Source organism: Plectropomus leopardus, chromosome 19, assembly GCF_008729295.1.
Source record: "Plectropomus leopardus isolate mb chromosome 19, YSFRI_Pleo_2.0, whole genome shotgun sequence".
Taxonomy (NCBI): domain Eukaryota; kingdom Metazoa; phylum Chordata; class Actinopteri; order Perciformes; family Serranidae; genus Plectropomus; species Plectropomus leopardus.
The window spans coordinates 29169953-29194689 of record NC_056481.1 but is presented as its reverse complement, the minus strand read 5'-3'; the positions used below and the strand labels follow the sequence as shown (position 1 = coordinate 29194689).

At 40.4% G+C, this 24737-nt stretch overlaps 1 protein-coding gene across 1 annotated transcript in view; it reads right to left on the bottom strand.

Annotated features, from left to right (window-relative positions):
- Nucleotides 1-24737, bottom strand: part of LOC121958428 (RNA binding protein fox-1 homolog 3-like) — a 518131-nt gene that overhangs the window by 33912 nt on the left and 459482 nt on the right. The window contains exons 6-8 of the mRNA XM_042507330.1: nt 20027-20119; nt 16408-16468; nt 7399-7452 (exon numbers count right to left, since the gene is read on the bottom strand). Of these exons, the coding sequence (XP_042363264.1) occupies nt 7399-7452; nt 16408-16468; nt 20027-20119 (208 nt within the window). The remainder of the gene's footprint in view (nt 1-7398; nt 7453-16407; nt 16469-20026; nt 20120-24737) is intronic.

The window sequence follows — 24737 nt, the reverse complement described above, 5'->3', positions numbered from 1 at the left end:
AACTGTCATATCAAACTCCACACTTATTGTATTTGTTTCAAATTAAGTCAAGTCAAGTCAAGTCAATTTTATTTATAAAGCCCATTATCACAAAACACGGTTTGCCTCAGACAGCTTTACAGCATAAGACATCCCTCTGCCCTTACATCACCTAAGGAAAAACTCCTGAAAAAGAACCCCTATTATTGCCATAGAGATAATCCCTTCAATTTCTAAAAAGGCTTTTATTGTGAAACATTTGCAGGAACTTGGGAAGAATTTAGTGACTTCAGTTATTCTGTTTGCACAAAAACAGTTTGGCTGAGACTGAATGACTGAATTAATAATAATAATGACAAGAAGACAAGAATAATCTGATGACTATCAGCAATGGTTGTTCATGACAAATGTGAGGTCTGTAATGTCTGCAGGCCAACTCACCGCATGATTTTATGATAATGGCCTAATCTGACATAGTGACGGTTGGAATAGACAAACATGTCGTGTGGTCTGAGCCTGGCATTGAAAAGACTTGAAAGTTCCAACCTCATCAAAGTGTCTTGACTATATAGTCACCTACATACATACATAATAGACAATTTATATGAAAGCAGAACTTTTGACATTGAGCACTTGAGGGCTAAATAAAAAGGGCTAAACTCACACAGATACAGACGGATGCCTTAATAGGAGTCCTTTTAAATATATTATATAATTATGTTCAAATATACTGTATCACTTCCCAAACACCTCTAGACCTCTGAGAGGCCCTGAATATGGATGAGTACACAGCATCACAGAAAAAAACAACATGCTACACTGTACATGCTCAGGGACAGAAACACTCTGCTCTCTCTCTCTCTCTCTCTCTCTCTCTCTCTCTCTCTCTCTCTCTCTCTCTCTCTGTCGGGTGCTGGGGATGCTCTGCCCTCTGCTGTGTCTGCCTTTTCCTACTCTACACACTCAGAAAACATAATATGCCACATAGCCAGCAAACAGTCCATTGGTAATGTATTCTGAGCAAAAGATCAGGTTCCTCAAGTTGCCCCCACCTTCCACCCTCTCTTTGTCAATATCAGACATCCATATATTCATTCCTCCATGTGTGTGTGTGTGTGTGTGTTGGCCAGGTGCACTGTTTGTGTGTATGCATATGAGTGAGCATGAGGGCGTGTACGTGCATGTTGGTGGCACTGTGACACATATGAATGCAATCTTATAATGAGCTATGGCTTGTGCATGCTACAGCTGTGCTGTAATAACCCATGAATCATGGCAGGGCCTGTGCCTGACAGCCAGCAGGCCCATAAAGCAAACAAACAACAACATCCACTGATACACACAGGCACAACATACTAAAGAGAGAGCATTCCAAGGCTACATACACAACTACATGCACATTGTATCAGTTAATGTACACTGTAAGATTTGACGTAAATTTGAAGTAAATTTTACTTTAAAAAATCTCTTAAAAAATTCTCCTAAATGGAGAATGGTGCCCCTTTTATTTTAACGAGTGAAAATCCAAATTCTAACGTAGTTATTAATAACTGCTACAATCTGTATTCTGCAGGTTACAAACTAGTCAATCATATTTGTATTTACTTAAACATGCTAACAAAACAGAACTTGAAGATATCCTAACTTTATCATTGGCTAAATCCTCTTTGTCATGATCAAGTTAAGTGAGTCTAACTTAGTTTACTGAAGCTGCAAACAAACTAGAGAAAACATCAGCTAAAATCTAAGTAAAGGTAACAATAAGTTATAAGAAAAACAAAAATTAAGATAAATAGTTATATTTGCTTTTCTTTTTGAAAGCAACCAGTTCCCAAGATTATTTTAAGATCAACTTGTCAGATTTGACAGCGTAGGCATTTGATAATTAGTTGTGGTAACACCACAACTAATTATCAAATGTATAAAGTCACTAATGATAAAAACTTAAGAACAGTTATAAAAATGTGTTAGAAACGGGACTTCAAAATGTGTGACTTGGTAAAATGTGATTAGTTTACAGCTGTGTGTGTTTATATTCATTGTCAGTGAGCAGACACTAAAATCTGACAATTATGACATCAACTGGAGTGTCAATAACATTTAGGAACTTTAGCAATGGGTGAAGAGCCTGTTCAGATGCAGCTCTTTAGGTGAGGGAAGCAAAATAAAAGGAAATGTTACATTGTATTGTTAGAGGGGAAAAGGGGATTTCCAAAAGATCACACTGTCACCTACTGTTGGAGTTTGGATCGAATAAAACGCTCAAAAATATTCAAGGAAAAACAAACCTTTTTATTTTTATGTGTATATTTAAATGTTAACTGCACCTAGAATCTGTTGCTCTCATTGTGTTTACACTCAGTCTAAGGCTAAACTGATCAATCGGGCCTCCGTTGGCATTTAATTCCAAACAGCATATTAGTGTCTCAAATTATGCATATAATGTGTTTGCTTGATTATATATTTCTTGTTGAATTTAAAAATGCTACTATCTATGGAAGGGCTGCCTTCCAAAGATCAACAGTCTAACCATATTGTGCAACCACACTATAAATATACAGCTGAAAATGTTACAGCATGACTATTCATAGTACTGTATGTAAACATCATGACAAATTAAAGCTTGCTTTTAGATACTAATTTGAAAAAGCAGGGTCAATGGCAGACAGTGATACAGCTCAGAGCTGATATAATGTCGCCTTTCCAACTTGCAAATTTTTCCGCATATGTTAAAATGGCCTGAGCCGCTTGCCTTGTTACTTCCCTGCCTTTATTTTGCATTTAATCTTATTTGTTGTGTTCTGGAGAGCTGCTCCGCCAAACCCTGCACATGCACACCCATACACACACGCACGCACGCACACACACACACACTTGTCCTGCTTTGCATATACTCAGTCTAGGACACAGTCAATCAATCAGTATTACGATTCCCTCATTGTCCTTCATGCCCATGCAGTCTATTTAATTCAGTCACACACTTACACACACACACACACACACACACACACACATAGTTTGTGGTACATACAACCCACAAAGGCCAAGGCTATTATGCAAACTCTGATCAAAAAACATTAGAGGAAGTCTGGTCTGCATTCTCATCAGAGACCAAGCATATCATGGGTCAGTTTGTGTAAAAAAAAAAAAAAAAGATACTGGATACTGGCAGATGGAGACATAAAGAACTATGCTTGTCATTGAATGAAATATTCATTCATTTTGCATAATATGAAAAATACTTCAACTTATGGTTGATGTTTAGTACATGTTCACTAGAGAGAGAGAGAGATAGATATACAGTATATACCAGCAGGCATCAGCATGTCAGTATGTTGGCCAATTAAAATATTTCATTTTAAAGCCAATATCTGCCGATATGCTTATATTATTTTGCATCCCTAAATTTTTTTTTTATGACATGAATAAAAAATATTGAAAAGTGAGCACTCTGCACATTGATTATCATTTATTTAATATGTGAATCCAACATTATAGATAATCCTATTTTATATTCATTGACTGACGTCAATGATGTCATCTCCAATTGTTTTTGCTGCAGCAACAGAGGTGATGGGGTTAAGGAACTGTCAGTGTCAGTGTCCTGCAGGCAGGGATAGAAGGAGAGGTAACAGCCGGACTCCCTGTCCCTCCTCTTAGCCAGAGCAGGGAGCTTCTCTGGTGAGGGTTACAATTAGTGCTCCACTGAGCTGGTCCAGTATCAGTTGGAGAAGCCCGTGACTTGCACCGTCACACAGCTGATGTCTCCTGTGCATTTGTACCTGACGTGTTTTGGGGTGATCGGGCTTGGTCAGGAACACTTATTTCCCTAAACTGAAGACGTGGTGTCTTTATTTATCAATGGCTAGTATTAAATAAAGGCGATCATTTCAAATTTTACATTTTGTTTTTAATATTTTGTATGTTACTGTGATAGTTTTCTCTCTAAACAGATATCTGAATATATATGAAGAATGGGACAAGATTTTGGTATCTGAAGCATTCCATTTGTGGTCTGTAGGTGCTGTTGGTCTGCATTGACCAATCCTGTTTGAGTGATGTGATTTTCTATTATGCAATATTTTACCACTTTCTGTGCAACAAAATTTATAGGCTATATTTCTATACTGTTACAGTAAATATACTACACACCGTATGTATTTCAGTTATCTTGTGCATCAATCATGCACATACAGTATCTGTAATAGTAAAAGGTGTATAAATTATGTCTAGATTTTATTTTATTTTATTTATTTTGATATATCTCATTTGAATTTTGTCATATTTTATCTTTTTTTTTTATAACTTAAATAACTTTTTTTTCTCTTGCTTGTGACTGTTGAGCTGCTGGAATGTGTTAATTTCCCTGCTAAGGGATTAATAAAGTCTGATCTCATCTGATCTGATCTGATCCCATCTGATCTCATCTCATCTGATCTCATCTCATGTTTATAGAGATTAGTCAAAATGAGCGACATATAACAAGGAGCCAGCTGGTATTTGGCAGTCCTGAGGCAGCTGGTTGCTGCAGAGAAGTTGTGACTTTTTGCCTTTTTGTATGAACTTAATTTTTTCAAAGCTTGCTTTTTGCTCTCTCTTTCGCCTGCATGGTGTCTTGCCATTGAGTCCTCTCCTGAACTTTTTGTAAATCCTGACATATAATACTTTACTAACTTTAGTTGGCTTTTAGATTTAATAAACCAGCTAATATCATCACAGCAAGTAATGCTGTTTCCTTCATTCTGCCCTGCTGCTGTGATTGACACTGTTTAAAATTTTTGTCATGAACAGTCTCTTAGAAGCCGGGTCACATATACACAGGGACAAACAATGAGGTTGTTCAGATGCACTCAGTATGTGTGCTCTTGGTGTTTTACAATCACTTGAACCTGAGTCTTATAATTTTGCATTGCTGGATGGCAGGGCCCTGAAGGAAACCACAGTGCCTCATCCATTTGGGGGCTGAACCTCCTGAGCCTTTATTTGGATAAATCTTTAGTTGTTGGAACAGACCACAACCCTGGCTGTTAGCTTAATCTTTTTTATGAGGATTTAAAGTAACCGTGTGTGTGAAGTATGTGTCTGTGAGCGTGTAGCTTTGTGGAAGTGAGTGCTGGGTTCTTTTGTTGCACACCTGAGTTTGAATACCCCAGATACACTGTACATCTATGCTTACACATTGGTGTGTGTACCTACAAATGTGTAATCATGAGAATGTGAGCATGGGTGTGTATGCATGTGGAGGATATCGGTCATTCTTCTGAATAGGATTTGCGCACAATAAACCTGTAGCTGAGCTCGGCAATGGAGATGGAGTGAACTGTCAGCTGGCCAGGATTTATGGTGGCTGATTCAACTGATGGGTGCTGGGAAAGCCGTCTGATAAAGGGTGATTAATCGCCCTCACATCCCCCTTTACATCCTGCTTGAATCCCTCCCCACACTAGATTAAATGTACTCATAATTATTCTAGAAGAAATTCCAAACCCATGCACTTTCACTTACAGGTGGGAATCTTTCATTTTTCATAGGGTGGAGGAGAGAGAGTAAATTAGAGGAATGCAGGGAGGCATGTGGGGTGGAGGCATGAATATATACTGCACTGTGTATGTGTGGGTGAGTGACTGCCAGTAGACCTGAGCCAAAAGAAAGATTCATGTAATGAGAAGAGGGTATGAACAAATAGAAAAATGTAGAGAACAGACACAATACAGGCATGGCTGATTTCCCTATTTTCTGTTGTGAAGTTTCTCTACTTTTCAATTCATCTATCCCTCCATCCCTCCTCCTGGGAGAAAGGGAGGCATATGGTGTCGTTTAGGCTTGGCAAACTTTAGTGGAGCTATTAAAATCACTCAATGTATTAGCATCCTATAAATGAGTGAGCCAGGATGAGTTTGTGTGAGTGTGGCTGTTCTAATACTTCTATGCAGATGAGGACCAGAGCATGTCACTAGTTACAGTGTCGCTACAGGGGAACTGGGGAAAACCTGCTCATTTAAATCCCTAAGGTGTGATTTTAAATACAATATTGACCCTCACCTTTTCATACTGGAGAGATGGTAATGTTACAGTACAGTGTTTATATTCACATCTAACACAGTGAATTAAGGGATTATTTTGACCAAACCAAAATTGCTTATTATAGTGGAATAATTTCCAAAATGACTAACATGATTTTGGTAAGTTTTATTTTGTTTCTGTTTGAGTGATGTGTTTTATGATGAGTTAACTAGCAATCAATCTAGTCTTAGTTCAGTAAAAGAGAGAAACATGAATTGAGAGGGCGTACGGTTGTCTTTCTCTGTTTAATAAGGAAATAGGTTAAAGAATATTGCCCTTTGTTGACATCTGGTGTAGTGCCACACACTGATACTGTCATGTACTGCAAACCACATTGAGATCCCAGGAGGATATGAGGTATAAAAAGTTAGATACCACCCAAACCAAGGCTAGGATTTGGTCAAGTAATAAATGATCAAATTAATCTTTTTTGTAGATTGTAACTATACTTTAAAATGACTACTTGTGTGTGTGTGTGTGTGTGTGTGTGTGTGTGTGTGTGTGTGTGTGTGTGTTTGGGTTTACAAGGACAGCATTGTCATGAAAAGGAAGACTGGTGTTTGAATAGTGTATCGGTACTTCTTTCGGTATGTTCCAGGTATGTGTGTATGTGCTGTTAGACAGATGGAGCATTTTTGTCATTTATCTGCACTTTTAAAGCCATGTGATGACAACTGCATGAGTATACAGGTCTGTGTGTACCTCAACATTTACTGACAGCACAAAACACATACATACAGGAAAGATCCATAGGGAGAAAAGCATGGACAACTGTGATAGATTGTTTGGGGTCATCTGAGGTTAAGGTTTGGATGAATAGTTGGATGATGGAATAGACAGAATGAGGGACAGATGCAGAAGAGCAGGAAAAGCAGGAAGAGAACAAATAGATGGATGGCCTCTCTGTCAGAGCGGTTATTTAGAGGAGTGCTGTAAAGCTGTCTGGGAATGAACAGATTTCAGACTAATGAGCAAAAAGTAGAGCAGTTAAGGGAGTGGACAGTCTCAGCATTTCTACCAAATGAAACCAAGCTGCCACTTAAAACTGCAACACGCACACACATACACGTGTGCACACATACCTGGAACATACCGAAAGAAGTACTGATACATTATTCAAACGCCAGTCTTCCTTTTCATGACAATGCTGTCCTTGTAAACCCAAACACACGCACACACACACACACACACACACACACACACACACACACACACTCCTTCTAAAAAGTAACATACAAATGTATAAATCTGTATTCTGTGTCAATTTGACAGGGCAGATGTTCACAAGTCTTTAACAAAACACATGGAAGGAAGACAATTGCAGGAAATAATGATTTCAGAGCTGCAATTCTTTACCTGCATAAAATTCAGGGCCATATACTGCTCCAACCACTGGATTCAGCTTCCAGCCTGCACAGGACACACACACACACACACACACACACACACACACACAAACATATATAATTAAAATCTGTATTGCTGCATGACCTTGTATCTTCTATAAAGAATTACAATACTATCATTTTTTTCCCCTTTAAAATACATGCTGTCAGAGTACCAGCCTCCGTGGCTTTATCTGTCCATTCATAGAACATTTCTGTAGAACATTGCGATGACCTTTGACCTTTTGAATATGTCAGCACTTCATCATTTTATCCTGTTAAACATTTGTGTAAAATTTTGTCACAATAAGCAAATTCTTATGTTATGGCTAGAAACACGTTATGTGTATGTCTCTTCAGCTCCAATGGATGTTTGTACCAAAGTGAATGAAATTCCCTTGTATTATGGAGGTCACAATGACCTTGACCTTTGACCACCATGATATAATGAGTTTAGTGTTGAGTCCAATTGAACGTTTGTACCAAATCTGAAGAACACTTAAAGTGTTTTTAAGATGTTGCATTCACGGGAATAATACAGGCGCAAGGTCATAGTGACCTTGACCTTTGGCCACCAACATCTAATCACTTCATCACTAATTCCAAGTGGACATTTTTGCAAAATTTGAGGAAATCCCCTTCAGGCATTCTTGAATTATTTCATTAATGACAAATAACTGAAAACATAATGCCTCTGGCTATGGCTATAGCCAATGATAAGACATAAAACACAAGATTAGGGAAAGATTGTGGTTTCCGTTAAAATAACTATGTAGATGATGTAAGGGACATTAACCCTCTGAGCCATTTTTACCTAGTTTTGGTTCGCCTGGACTTTTTGAGTAATATTACATTTAAAACCTCAGTCTCTCAATGCACAATGAAGTTATATACATCTTTTTTTTCAGAATAACCTTGGCTATCAGAATATTTAGGCTGTAGTGATGTCACTTGAATGTAAAAATAGTTATGAGACCATAAAGTCATAAAAAAAAATCAAGACATAAATTAAATTGTACAGATCTTTAGTGATAAATCACCCAAAAGTATTATGCACAGGCCTTTTTTGCTGTAGAAAACCTTTCTCCCAAGTGTTAGGAATCAGAAAGTTAAAAAACAAACATTAAAACTATTACATTTCAAAAAACAGACACACTTTCCCAAAGAAAGTCCCATCTTTTTTTGTTTTGCCATTGTTTGTGTGTCCCATTATCTGTGCCATTCTGCAAAGCAGCTCCTCTCTGTGATGCTGCAGAGGGCCACATCACACTCCTGACACTTCAGAGAGGGGCCTGATTCTCCTGCCTGCCCTGCCTGCAGTGAACACAGAGTTTACATCCATATGAGGCTCTGCTGCTAGTTAGACTATCTCCTGATCTACCCATGTCTCATTATTATTATTATTATTATTATAGGGGCTACCAGCATTTATTCTAATGCACAAGGCGCTATCAATAACACAGAGTGAGAGATACAGTAGGATTAGGCCAATCACAGTTTGCTTCAGATGACATGTGGCAATGAAAGTGAATACAACGTGTCGCATAGTCTTCCGATTGGATGACAAGACCAATACAAACCTCTGTCCTCTCTCCAAATGAACTATGGGAAACCAATATGGCGTTCAGCATCGATGCTAATATACTTTTATCATCGAAATATGATTAAAATATGGACAGAAGACACCCAATATTGGATCTATCATCACCAATTTATTGAACAACGTCCTGTAAAAACACCTAATTTCCAGGGCTGAATGGAAAGGCTTCTAAAAGAGCTACAGTGCATCAGGGACATCCCTGTGAGTGGCACAGCTGGGACCTTTACACTGCCGAAAAAAGTAAGACGATCCGACCCACGGTCGCAGAGTTAGGACACTTTACATAAAGTGGAACACATTTTAGTCGCAGGCAACTATACCGGGCTCAGAGGGTTAACATGCATACTTTGCATAGCTACCTAAAGTATTTTGCATAATTATGATTTCACATGAGACACAAACAGTGGTCTCCAAGTTGAAAGTCCATGTTGATTTGACCCAGGCACCGCTCCCCACATACTGCAGAGGTAAACCTGGAAGCTAGAAAACCCTTTTGGCAACTCCATTGGAATTAATAGGTGCTTAGCATCCAGAATCCAGGTGTTATTATAAATCTATGGTTTTGATAAAGGAAACAATATGGTGGTCGACTGGTAACAAAATGAAAATGATACAGTAAGCTAAAATGTCTTTCTGAAAAGATTTTTGGCAAGAGATAAGCAACACAGTAAGAGACTCTTGGCTTAATTTTACTGTTTGAACTCAGTGAATTCAACCTCTATTTTCCACAATACAGGAAACAGCATAGGGCCAATTATCTGTTCACAAATTTTCATGGGGTAAGTCTCTCTCTCTTGGTCCACTTCTACACTCTTTGTGTTGTGGCTAAAGGGCAAACCAAAATGAGAAGCACAATCTATGGCTTGAATGACCGCCAAGACCAAGTGAAAATATGCGGGATAACTTAATTTGAGCTGAGCAGGGTGAAAACCCAGGCATGGGAGGAGTTTGGTGAGGCTTGGAGAATGACTTCCGGATGGCTTCGAAGAGGTTCTGGACCACCATCCAGCGTCTCAGGAAGGGGAAGCGGTGCTCTGTCAACACTGTGTATGGTGGGGACGGGGCGCTGCTGACCTCGACTCAGGACATTGTGGATTGGTGGAAGGGAAACTTCGAAGACCTCCTCAATCCCACCGACACGCCTTCCAGTGAGGAAGCAGGGCCTGGGGACTCGGAGGTGGGCTCTTCCATCTCTGGGGCTGAGGTTGCCGAGGTGGTCAAATAGCTCCTCGGTGGCGGGGCCCCAGAGTTGGATGAGGTCCGCCCGGAGTTCCTTAGGGACCTGGATGTTGTGGGGCTGTCTTGGTTGACACAACTCTGCAACATTGCGTGGACATTGGGGGCAGTGCCTCTGGACTGGCAGACCGGGGTGGTGGTCCCTCTTTTTAAGAAGGGGGACCGGAGGGTGTGTTCCAACTATAGGGGGATCACACTCCTCAGCCTCCCTGGTAAGGTCTATTCAGGGGTACTAGAGAGGAGGGTCCGACGGACAGTAGGAGCAATGCGGTTTTCGCCCTGGTTGTGGAACTGTGAACCAGCTCTGGACCCTTGGCAGGGTCCTACTCTGCACCGATCTGTCGTGGTGAAGAGAGAGCTAAACCGAAAGGCAAAGCTCTCGATTTACCGGTCGATCTTCGTTCCTACCCTCACCTATGGTCACGAGCTTTGGGTGACCGAAAGAACAAGATTGCGGGTACAAGCGGCCAAAATGAGCTTCCTCAATATGGTGACTGGGCTCTCCCTTAGAGATAGGGTGAGAAGCTCGGTCATCTGGGAGGAGCTCAGAGTACAGCTGCTGTTCCTCCGCATTGAGAAGAGCCAGATGAGGTGGCTTGGGCACCTTGAGGTAATGAACCAGATGCAACACGGACAGTTGTGTTTGGCCAAAAATTGCAATTCTGTGAGAGCTGGCTGGTTGTCCTCAGGAGGAAATCTGATGGGCGTCTCCTTCCTAATTTTCCTGGCTGTTTTTTTTTTTTTTTTGAGGGATGATTCGATCTGTGATCAGCGACATCATGTTGCTGTTTGACCTTCCATCTGGACTGTCATTGCTGCTTGTGGACATCTCATCTTGTCGTGAAAGGTGGTAGGACCTTGATTAAAGGAGACCCAATCAAGGAGGATTTCGACTTTGGTTTTTTTTTGCATTTTTTCCCACTGAGATCTCAAGATTCAGTATTTTTTGTTCTTGGGCCCAAGACAGACAAAAAAACTGATTATAACTGATTCTTAAGGAAACTCAGAGGTGGAATAAAAATATTAATGGAACATTCAAGCGAAGGACCTCAGATTTAAAGGAGACTGATAACCTTAAGTGAACTTAAATGTGCGTTAAATGAGCTGATAACTACAAATAAAGGGATACTGGTCCAATAGTGGATACATTTAATTTGTGAAAAAATGGGTCAACCATTTATTTTCAATTTACTATTTAGGTTATGCTTATTTGTATTTTTTTTTTTTTTGACAACTTGACCCTTAACCTAAATAGAGTTCCTCTGCCCAGTCAGTAGTTGGGTGTGTGATTTTTGTGTGGGCTGTGGGTCTTCCTTTTCTCTTGTAGATTTTGCTGCTGACCAATCTCCTTTTTGAACATAGATAATTAGTGAGCCTAGATAAATGAGTAACCTGACATCAGCTACTTGTAGATCATGGGTCTATGATATTTATTAAAACCCCAGATTTAGAATTTTACAGATACCAAACCCAGGATCAGCAGTGTAGTTTCACTTGTGAAGGGGAAAGGTTACTCTCACGTTACAGGCGGAAATGGTGGACACGCTGACAGAAGCTGACAGTCCTGACAGTAAGTTATTCCTCATTCTCTGTAACCCGTATAACATGGCAAGATGGTGAAAATAGCAAGTTAGACAGCTACTGAGCCATCTGTGGTCTTTTGGGCAGAGGAGAAAAAGGATCACCTCATCAGTTTGTTTGAGGACCAACTGTGTCTGTAACAAAGGAGCCTACATTTATTTAATGTTATTAACTGCTATGTGTCGCAGTGCCAGAATGGCTGGTTCTGCCATTATAAAGAAAAGAAGAAAATTACACACTGATTGAAACTGAAGTGAATATTTCGTGTTACAGTGTGGGAGCACAATTACAGAATTCTCCATTTGTTAATCAGCGGCGATAGGAAGATTAACAAACTATCAGCGGAGCATGGCTCTGATAGCGGAAGAAGGCAGCACAGCCTCCACCGGTCACATGGGGACGTTAGTTCCCGGGTCCGAGCAGAGCTGCAGAGGGAGGATGTGTCAATGATGTGTCTAATGCATTTTAACATATTTTAGGGTTAACAACTCTCACACTCCTGGCGTGTGACACAAGCTTTCACCATAAGTCTCCCACTCTCACGACCCCAAAGCAAATCTCATGCCAAGTGTTGAACAATCATGTAATGCAGTGAACGACTTTGACTCAATCCTTTTTACTTTATATATGCTTCCCCTAGGCAACATAATTAGAAATCACTCTGTAAATTTCCATTGATATGCTGATGACACGCAACTGTATATATCTATGAAACCAGATAAAACTGATCAGTTATCTAGACTTCAAACATTTGTTAAGAACATAAAAGCCTGGATGAGCTGTAATTTCTTGATATTAAATATGGCATTACCTTGACCTCTAGCACAACTGTAAGGAACCTCTGAGTTTTATTCCGTCAAGATCTATCTTTTGTCTCCCATATAAAACAGACTTCTAGGACTGCTTTCTTTCACTTGCGTAACATTTCAAAAATTAGACATATCCTGTCCCAAACAGATGCCAAAAATTTAGTACACGTATTTGTTACTTCTAGGCTGGATTACTGTAACTCTCTAATATCTGGTTGCCCCAACAAACCTCTTAGGTCTCCCCAACTGGTGTAGAACTCTGCTGGACGTGTGCTAACAGGAACCAAGAAAAAGGATCGTATTTCTCTTGTTTTAGTTTCCTTGCACTGGCTCCCTGTGAAGTCCAGAATTGAATTTAAAATCATCCTCCTCACTTACAAATCTCTAAATGGTCAGGCTCTATCCTATCTGTCGCAGCTCATTGTTCCCTACCAACCTTCAAGATCACTGCGCTCTGAAAACACAGGGGTACTTGTGGCTCCCAAAGTCTCCAAAAGTAGGATGGGAGTCAGTTCGCTGGTCAGGGGCAGACACCATTTCCACTTTTAAAGGTAGACTTAGGACCTTTCTCTTTGATAAAGATTCTAAGGCTCAGGTTACCTGGACCAGCCCCTAGTTAGGCTGACATATGTTTAATCTGCCGGGGGACTTTCTATGATACAACTATGAGCTCCTTTTTCCCTCTCTTGCTCCCTCCATCTGCAAATTCATCTCTGTTTATTGCATTACGCTAACTCCCTTGGCCTCTCCGGAGAATTTTTGCTCCCTTGTTTCCTAGTGTAGTGACTAAACATTTCCTATTGTCGTATCACTCTGGGCTTGACTGGGTAGGGTATAGTAGATGCTTGCAAAAAACAGAATGTCCAGAAAATGTTGTTGATTTGACATAAAAACTGATCTTGATTTATTGTTCCATATTTTACAAAAATGATGATGGTCAAAATGTATGTATTAGATTCTCAAAATTATAAAGCAATCTGATCAGCAAAAATTAAAAATAATTTACCAGTTGCAAACTAAGGCAATGTCTAAAGACTGTGTGCTTCCCAGCCAAAAGCCACCACTATGGTCCTCAGCACTTCCTAAAAGGTAGTCGAACTCCCCACCTGCAGAGGGAGCATGCTAAACAGAAAGTGACCTTCTACTGCCATTATTATGAGTCACGCATGCACTATCAATATACGTATGGGACTTTTATTAACATCCACAATATCTGCACATAACATAACATGTTATCATAGTGTGCATTTAGTAATTTTACAACATTCCTAATCATTATTGTAATATGGCATGTGTTTGTTACCATTATTGCTGTGCATCCCTCTCTCTTCCCCTCTCTCTTTCTCTTTCCTTTTTGTCATTATTGTAAATGGTAAATGGTAAATGGACTATACTTGTATAGCGCTTTTCTAGTCTTACTGAGCACTCAAAGCACTTTAACACTACATGTCACATTCACCCACTCACACACACATTCACACACTGGTGGCCGAGGCTACCGTACAAGATGCCACCTGCTACTCAGTAATCATTCACACGCACTCACACTCCGATGACGCAGCATCAGGAGCAATTTGGGGTATTTTGCCCAAGGATACTTCGACATGTTGTCCAGAGGAGCTGGGGATCGAACTGCTGACCTTCTGATTAGAGGACGACCCACTCTACCTCTGAGCCACAGCTAATAATCCTAATGTTTCTTCCACCCCCCCACCCCCCTCCAGAGAGGAGCTTCTCCTAACAGCACCAAAGTGTCTGAATGAGTCTCCATGGGTCTCCAAAGCTTCCCAGGGGGTTATGAGACCCTCTTGATTTTGAAGGCTGTTAAAAACATGAAAAAAATAAAGTAAAACAAAATAAAATAAAGCAACTCAGATAATTAAATGCTATTGTATTTTTTAAGTTTCGATTAATGTTCAACATATACTTTTTTAAAAATCTTATGGGGCACTGTGAGTACCTGAACACAAACTGTATTCAGGTCTGTCTTAGAAAAAGCAAAAAAAAGAGGGGGAATCTCTCAAAAAAGAAGCCTTTAAAGAATGTATGATTGTAAGTATATCTTATATATAGCTGGGACACATCATCTCTCCTGAAGGGTATTAATCGCCACACAGCTGATATATATTATATTTAAAGTTTTAAACAAAGTATAATATAAAATATCCCTAAAATATGTCTTCAGTTTACTCAGTGATAGTACAGAGGTCCCTGAAAGCACAAAAAGTTGGGAATCACTGTACACAGTCCAGCCAAATACTAGGTTTTAACTTAGTTTTCATATTGCCAGCACATAAATTAACACTTTTCATACCCACCATCATGTCATGATTTATGAAGAGTATTTATGAAATATTTAAACCTCTCAAAACTCTCTCAAGGTCAAGGTTGTGGGTTGTTTTTTTTGGGGGGCGGGGGGGGGGTTGTTGCTGATCTTTTAGGTAACATCCCTTTCTACAAATTTCTTGCAGATTCTTGGGTCATTACTTTCTAAGCTGCTCATCGCCTTTTTCCCATGTTTTTGAAAGAATTTAAGTCAATTTGCTCAGGTTTCAAAGGGTTAACATTATAAGAAATAACATCTTCTTTAGTCTAAAATCTTTCAGTATTGCATAATTGTGTTTTACTACATCTTCTGCTGTTTTGGTGAACATGTTTTAAAATTTGGAACCAACTGGGGACCCGTCTTTCTTCTTTCTTAGAATTATTTCACACATGTACAAATATGCAGTCATAAGAAATGTTGATTGTTGTGCACTGTAGTTCTTATTGTCTGTTTTCAGTCAACTGTATTTATCTATCTATTTATATAACAGTTTGCTCAACCACTGCTGAACCCAATGAGGCAGATTGACCAGAACTGAGAGAGAGAGTAAGAGAAAGAAGAGTGTGTGTGTGTGTGTGCGTGTGTGTGTGTGTGTGTGTGTGTGTCTGTGTGTCTGTGTGCGCGTGTGCGGCGTGCGCATGTGCGGCGTGCGCATGTGCGCTTGTGGCCTGATGACAGTGATGAATGGAAAATCCTTCAGTGCTCATTCTCTCTTTCTCTGCACCCTCCAACAGGATAGAGGTGTGTGTCTATGTGTGCATGTGTGTGTGGAGGAGAGGTGCTGACATGTCTAGCCATTTAATTCCTTCCCTTGTTCATCCATCTCCTCTCTCTTTGCTTCTCTTGCTTTGCACCATCTCTGTCATTTGCTCCCTCTCTCTCGCCTCCACTCTTTTATTCCATTTACATGAATGGCTGTCTGTGAGAGAGACGAAGGAGAGAAACACACCCTAAAGGCCCTTCTCTCCCTCTTTACCAGTGACTCCTTGCTCTTTTATTGGCTCTATTCATTTGGAACCCCTCCTTCTTAAAATCCCCCCTCCATTTCTGACCATCCTCTTTCTCTGCTGCTCTATTCCTTTTATCCGTGCTGACTAAGATAATATTTCACTTTGCTATTTGCATGATATTTCAAACCAAATTGACCACCTCTTTGCTTTTGGTTTGTCTTTCCATTTACAGTCCAGGCTAATTGGGTGCAAGTGGATCAAAATGATTCACTTCTTCTACACAACCATGAGATCTATTGCTCTGTACTGTAGCCGGGTCTGATTTTGTTAGTGAATGGAATAATGGGCAAGAAGACTAGAGAGTGGAGAAAAAAGAGTACAGGAAAAAGACATGAGAGTGGGAGAAATTAAAGGAGAGCAGCAATTAGAAGATGGACAAAGGACATCAAAAGACATGGAAAAAAGTCTGAAGACTTACCATTTGTATATGGGTTTGCCACCTTTTTGTTGGTCATTACTCTGGCTGTGGCATTGTTTACCTGTCAACAGACAGACAGCAGTTAGCTTGTGAGCAAATACATACACACACACAAACACACATGCACGTACGCACGCACGCACACACACGCACACAAACCAACAAGAAGAGCCTGTGCATACAGTGGGTATTCCACATCTCAACCACTTTCCATGCCATGCTGGTATTTTATCATTTCAGCAAGTGAAGGTACATGCAGTGAGTCAAATGTCTGATGCTGAAACACATCAGTGACATCAGAGAAAATAAATGAGAGAAAGGTCAACCAACAGACATGAATGAACAGACATTGAAGTTTTTAAGACCTTCAAAAGTTATTAGTTAGTCAATATTTTAATTTAAGATCTTAAAAAGGTGTTAAAAAACTTAAGATGTTTCACATGTTGCAATTACTATCCAAAGGATATCCGTAGTACATCCTGCATCCATACTGTCTGCTCTGATACACACATATTCTCACTCCAAACTGCTAAAATACAGCAGCTTGGTCAATGGCCCTCCCTCAAACTATGACACTCTAGGTACCCATCTATTGCATCAGTTTTGGACCTGTTAGTTTTCCCTTTTTAAATGCATGGTGTCTTTGTGTTTACAGGAAATGTCGGTTTTGGCATCAAAATCACTTCAGGCAATAATACAACTTAGTAGGGTTTAAAACATGACTCGTATTTGGGTTACAAGAAGATCATTTGTAACATAACTTGAGTTACATATGTATCTTCACCAGTATGCCACATATGTCATGTGACATTGATTATGTTATGTAGTGAAATAAATCTCTTTGTTAACTTTCAAACAGGACACAAAAGTTGCTCTTACACTGCCTGTTCAAGGGGAAAATGATGTGCCGTTATGCTGCCTAACCATTCTGTAAATAAAATACAATCGCAGAAAGGGAGGACAGAGTGATTTTGTCTCTGAGCCGAGAATGAGGGGAGTAACAGCCATGGAACAAGGTCTGTATAAAATGTAAGGCTGTAAAGAGGTGACCCTGGATAGGGCAAGTGTGACATTTTGATGACGTGTTATGAGTACAACCCACTGTGGGAGATTTAAAAAGAAGCTGTTAGCGGTTAACAGCTAATTCAAAGAATAAGAACAGCAGTTGTAAACATCTACAAATTGGAAAAGTCATGAGCTTCGGATGCTCCTTACTGTCCGATCAGAGGACAGGATCAGTTTCCATAAAACAGGGAGGCAAAGTCATGTTATTGATGTGTTAATGCCATTGTTGTTATTAAGAAAGCATTGCTGACATTTAGGTTTTATGTCACACTATAAGCAGACACTGTTGTGTTACAAATCATGCCTCTTATGACTCCCAAAGCTGCAATGCAGTGTATAATCAGACACTGGGTGGAATGATGTCACTGTTGTTTGGTTGTGTGTAAAAATGCAAAGGAGGCATAAAGAAAGGACCTATAACAACCTAGCACAACCTCTGTAAAAAGGGCTAAACAGCTGTCTCCTGGGTGAAAGGCTTTTGTTTATTTGATCCACCCTGATCTTTTCCCTATAATGACTCTCCTGCTCTTCATACTACTTTTGTTGCTTTGAGTGTCTCGGACGTTTTTTTACTGCAGTTCTGTGAAACCCCTTACGTCTCATACAGATGCTACAGGGTCCCCTGTGCATTGGAATAATATGGTGAGGGCCACTCACCAAGCTGCTGTAGTTGACGGCCTGGGGTTGAGAATAGGATATAGACACACAACTGCTGGACTTCACAACACACTGCTGGAAATTCCCAAATTCTTCAGCATTGTACTGCACATGTCTTTGACAGTTTCCCAGTGAGCCTGATTTGGGCAATTTGCCAATTAAAAAGATGTTGATCTTGAGGTGAGAATTTTGTGTTTCCATATGTTTTCCTGTACAGCCACTATTATGTTATTTTGAAAGCTGTGTCTCCTTATGAAGATGGGAAACACGTCATATCAACAAGGGTTCCACATGAAACTTGGGCCACAGTTTATGTTACAGATTTATTATTTAGTAATAATTTCACAACAGAGGCTTTTGGCCAATTTTCACTTGACCCTCTGACAGGTTGACTTGCATGCAGCTCGGTCTCCGAGAAATTACATCTATATACCACACATTTGGTGACAGCAAATATGTTTGGAGGGAATGTAATGCCATCTGGATTATATTTTCTCTTAACATAACAAGGAAACCAACAGATTTGCCAAATCATTAAAATATTGTTATGTCAAAATAGTTTGTTTTCTAATTGTATTTGTTTTTGCAAGATGATATATGCTCATTGGGAACAAATCAAAAGCATCAATAGATTTTTCATGATCCTATTTAAGTACTCAAATCTCTTGGTTAAGGTTAGAACGATGGTGGTCTGTGTTAAAGATGTGTGGAACAAGCATTTTTACTTTATCAACAAGTAACAAAACCTTTCTAACCTGAAGTGCTTTTGTTGCCTTAACAACAGCTCAGCTGTCAGAATCCTGTATTTTGTACAATCACAAAAAAAAACTTTACTGGGGAACATTATACAGGCAGTGTTTACATTTCTTCAAAAAATGTTGACAGGAAAACATGGAAGTATTGCCATTATTATCAGTGTTAGTATTTAAGGCTGAGTTAAAATAATCCATTTATCCGATTCAAATTGATCTTCATTTGAACAATCCGATATCGCTTGATAAAATGCATGATCAGTCTTTTAATATGTGCTTTTTCTAGCTAATTTCTTGAAAAATTTACAGCATTGGTTCTCTAGGAATCTCTTTTACATTCAAGCAAAACTGCTGAAATACGCCTTGTGGAAGGGATATTGAATCAAAATGAATCAAATTGGACTGAGAATCAGGAATCAAATCAAATCAAGACCTTGTGGAAGGAAATCAAATCAGTTCAGGAAATCAGTGGTGATACCCTGCCCTATTAGTATTAGTATTAATGTTGGTATTAGTTTTAGTATAAAATGTAATTTCTCAGAGACAGGGCTGCTGCATGTTCCTGAATGTGTACAGTTGTCAAGGTAAAATAAAAAGCCTGCAGACAGACAGAAAGATGGAAAGATGCGGGAGATTTTCCTCTGCTACAAGAGGATGGTGACATGAAAATGGAACACCAGCTGCTACAGTTTGAGGGCAACTGGTTTTAACAAAGGATTAGACACACTGCCATTTTTTCAACATTTGGAAGGAGATAATTTTCACTAGGGGAGCTTCTAACTCAAATCAAACTGTGATCTTATGCCCATGCTACTGATGCAAACACACATGACTCAAGCCATCATGAGCAAAGCAGAATCCACCATTTGTGTCAGAAAACACTGCAACACACACTCACACACCACTGAAAAAGTCTGAAATCTTCTTTTTGTCATGCACACTTACGGATCAGGGTTCGGCATGCAGCGTTCAAGGTGCAGCAGGCAGGTGGGAGAGAGGATAAGGATGGAAGGAGAGAGGGGAGGGAGGGAGTATGGCAGGAAATGTCAGGCAGGCAGAGAAAGGAAAGAGAGAGTCGGGGGAGGAGGAGGGGAGTTAAAAAGGAGGGGGACAAGAGGTAAGGAGAGACAGGAAAAGGAAGGCACCTCTATTTTGCGTCCCTCTACGATTGTACCATTTAGTTTCTCCCGTGCACGGTCAGCATCTGCACTTGTTTCAAATGTTACAAACCCAAAGCCCTGCAGTGGCCAGGGGGTGGGGGTGAAAATCAAGCGACAAAGGAGGGAAGTCCCAAAATAAAATGATGAAATAAACAGGAAAAAGAAGAGAGAAGAAAAAGACACAAAGCACACATGAGAGAGCTTGCAGGTCAATAGGAGATCTACATCTAGAAGCAGAAGCCAGAGAGACATCAGAGTCATTATTGCAACAGAGCTGCAGTTACAGAAAGTAAAGTTGGGAATGCAGGGCATCAAACCAGAACCCCAGTCATACTTCAGTTACAACCACATCAGAGTGGAGTGTGTGTGTTGTGTTTGTGTTTATTGTCTGTTCCTTCTCGCATCCCAGACTATGCCACACATGTATTTTTTGGGGGGGATGTGCGTGTGTGTGTGTGTGTGTGTGTGTGTGTGTGTGTATGTATGTGTTGTTGTAGGATGCAGTTGCTCTGCTGGTGTGCAGAGGCCCTGTGGAAGAGCAGATAAGTGCCATACAATTACAATCTCAAAGGCATCACTCAGCCGTGACTTTCTGAGCCCCAGGACGCAGCTCACTCAAACAGCCCGTATGTGGTAAAACATGCCTCCAAACCCTAAACTGCTAAGCCTCATCCATCCTTGTCAATGAGCTTAAAGCAGGCAGAGAGTGAGGGCCAGAGAGTCATCTGTGTGTAAAGGGCTCAATATTAAACCTCAACAGTGTGGTTGAATGTACTGGGGTCTAAATCAGGAATTTTCACTTTATCAGCTTGCAAAGATATATAAAACTGAATGACAATATTTTCTTTTTTTTCATTTCCTGTGTGCGGGGATACATTGGCAGAAATGGAATTTGAAATAATCAGTATGTTTTATTTTTTATAGGATCACCTCAAAATAAGAATTGTACCTTTGAATGAGCATAGGGAGCAGGTCCTCATTTATGGAGATCAACATGTTGCACCGCCATGTTTCTGCGGTAGCCCAGAATGGAAAATTGAAACATTGGTCCTAGATTTGCTATTGGCATTTTCATGTGTTTCAGAAATACCTGGATTTTTAAGCTGAAACTGCTTCATTCAGTTTTTGATCAGTTGAAATCACAGGATGTGTTTGTTTTGGAAAGAAAGAGACCTCTACAGATAATTTGGTTCACAATAAAAACCTCCTAAACATCTGGACAAAAAATAAAAAAGGTGAACACATATCAACTTACGGAAAATTTTGTGGGGAGGCAACCCATCCTCGAGATGGCAAACCATGTCCAACATTCACTCATTTTAACATGAAACTGCTTTATTCTGTGTTTAGAGCAGTTTTAAACACCTGGTTTGTGTGTTTTGGAGAGGAAGAGACCTCTGTGGATAATTCAGCCCCTTAAAAAAAAAAAACAAAAAACATCCTTAACAATGAAAACTGAAGAAGTGAGACTGAGAAGTTTTAGTTGATTGCAATCTGCAATTCACTGCTAGACACCACCAAATCTCCCTAAATTTTACACATGTAACCTTTAAAATTGCTTGCTTCACGGAAAAACATTTTTTATGACAATGTGTATTTTTTCATTTGTTGTTGTTGCTTTAGAAATAACTTGTATTAGTTACTTTAAGGACCTATCACCAGGTCAAGTGCTGAAGCGTCAGATTGAAGCAACATCAACAAAAATAGGTTTGAGAGGCCAAGAAAGACAAACAGATGAATAATCAGAAAGACTACAGAAATGTGCATTGTTATTTTTTCCTGCTTATATTTTTATTGTTGTTGACTTATTTTATTTGCCACGTTTGAAGTAAAGATCTATAAAGATCTGTTGCTCAGGCACTCGTCAGGGTAGTTATGTCCTCATGGGTTGGAGTGGCCAAAATACATGTGCTGTCATGCTGATGTACTGCGGTAAGCGTGTTACCTCACTTCTGGTGCTTCTTTGTTTGTGTCTGTGATGCTCTTGCTAACATTCCCAGGCAATCTTCTAACTTGCTCCTTACTTCGGCTGCTTCTTACTCGCCTGTGATAAACTCACTCAAGTTTTACACAAACACTCACCGCTGTCTTCACCTCTCAGCGGTTTTCCTGTTCAATCACATAGCTGTTCACTCACTGTTAGCTCGTTAGCTACTTTAATACTGGTTAGCAATGGTGTCTCCCTCCTCTGCTGCTCTCTCATGCTTGGTGTGTCAGATGGTTAGTTACTCCTATGCCTCCTTTAGCAATAATGGTACTTACCCCAGCAACCCCCCTACAGTTTGGGTGACTGTCCAAGGAAAGCATAGTAACAAGCCCACGGTTCATTGCTTAACCCCCCTTCACGTTTCAAAAAAGTTCTCCCTGTTCAGCGACACACCCGCTGAGGACACGACTTTGGAAATTGGCAGCTCTGTTTTGCAAAATGTGAAGTTAGTGACACCAGTGGCCATAGTAAAATGCATCCCTCGGGCCAGGGCGGGCAAAGCTGAGTCAAATGTAAAGCTGCTGACTAACGCCAAGCATAGATTTGGTAAGACTGTTATTCATGTCGGCGGTAATGACACCCGGTTACGCCAATCAGAGGTCCCCATAATGAACATAGAGTCAGTGTGTACGTATGCAAAAAGGATGTCGGACACTGTAATTTTTATCTGAACCCCTCCCCAATCTGAGCAGTGATGACATGTTTAGCCGCATGTCATCATTCAACCACTGGCTGTCAAGGCGGTGTCTGGCAAATGATGTTGGCATGGTAGATAATCTGCATTCTTTCTGAAGAAAACCTAGTCTTATCAGGAGAGACAGCATTCATCCCACTTTGGATGGAGCCGCTCTCCTCCTCTCTAGGAATCTGGCCGAGATTATTAGAGGCTCAAAGCCATGACGATCCAGAGTTGGGACCAGGGGGCAGAGTTGCAGTCTTACACGCTTCTCTTTTTCCTCTAGCACAGTCGTACACCCCTAATGTAATAAAAATGGTAGCTGTCCCAACCACCTTAATTGACTTATTGATTGCCTCTGATAAAGGACTGTTACGCAACTGTATCTATGAAGCCAGATGAAACTGATCAGTTATCTAGACTACAAGCATGCACTGAGGACATAAAAGCCTGAATGAGCTGCAATTTCCTGATGTTTAATTCAGATAAAACTGTTCAGATAAAACTTGTTCATGGTCACAAACGCCTCCTTTTAAAAGGAGTATCTGAGGCAGTGGCTCAGAGGTAGAGCAGGTTGTCCCGGCTCCTCCGGGCAGCATGTCAAAGTGGGCAAGATACTGAACCCCGAATTTCTCCCGCATCATCGGAGTGTGAGTGAATAATTACTGAGTAGCAAGTGGCATCTTGTATGGTAGCCTTGGCCACTAGTGTGTGAATGTGTGTGTCTGTGTGTGTGTGTGTGTGTGTGTGTGTGTGTGTGAATGGGTGAATGTGACAATGTAGCGTGAAAGCGCTTTGAGTGGTCAATAAGACTGGAAACGCGCTATACAAGTTACAGTCTATTTACCATAATTTCAAAATGACATTGCCTTGGCCTCTAGCACAACTGTAAAGTCAGATTTCCACCGCTTGCATGTGCGTTGCGTTACTGCTCCACTGCTGTTTTGCTCCGTGCTCCGTCATCCGTCAGTCCCCACCGGTTGCGTTTTGAGTCCGTCATGGTACAACGCTTCCGGATCAGCTGGAGTGGCGAGACCGAGGGGTTCTCACGGTAATTACAGAATCATGCGCAGTATATCAGTACAGAAGAAAAAGTAATAACTCCATTCACTCCATGAATGAGTTATAGTGATGTCGATTCACTCCCATAACTCCCAATAAGTTGTTCCACACCATTTCCATTCAATGGTTGTCCTTATAAAAGGATGTGTGGTGTCAAAAAATAATTTCCACATCCATAATTAGCTTCTCTTCGTCCATGTGGTCGGTAGTGACTTTTCTAAAATCTCTGACCTGATGAATACAGGCCTGGATACGCTCACTGTGACGTTTTGTTGATGTACTGTAGGTAAGTGAAATACGATCAGTCGTAAACATGGAGTGTTTTATTTTGAAAAGTAACCAGATGTTTTAATGTTGTATCGCTGTCTGATTTCCTGTCTGCTCTGTGTTGAATTTTGCTGAATTTATGCGAAGTGATCCGGCGTCTGGCAAAAATAGGAGGCTTGAGTATCTGATGCGCAAGCCTTCAGACTGCCGGAGCTGGGACAGAGTCGATCTGCAGCGCAGCGCAGCGGAGCTGGTGAAAATTGACACATAGACAAAAGTGCAATCTATTTGCTCCGTCTGCTGTGACTGAGTGGAGCTGGACCGCTCATGGATCTGGTGGAAATCCGGGGTCAGTTACCACTTACTGCCAGCCTTTCGCATATCCACCATTGCACACTGCCATACAAATGGACACTTCAGACTGGGGAAGATAATGGAAAAGGCTTTCTTGAGCTCTCTCTAAAAAATATAAATTTTCTCTCCACAATTAATTTCTTCAGGATTCATCACTAGGCCCTGGTGGCTGACCTGCATGGTTACGTCACTCTCTGTGCATCGTCCTGATTAGATTGATTCTGTTGATAGAAATGAAATTACTAAGAGGTTTGCTGCACAGAAGGGTCTTTGTTTCAAACCTGTGAGAACTCCTGGAGCCAGTTGTACCAACTGGTCTTAATTAAGCCTGGTCCTAATTGCTAAGTTGG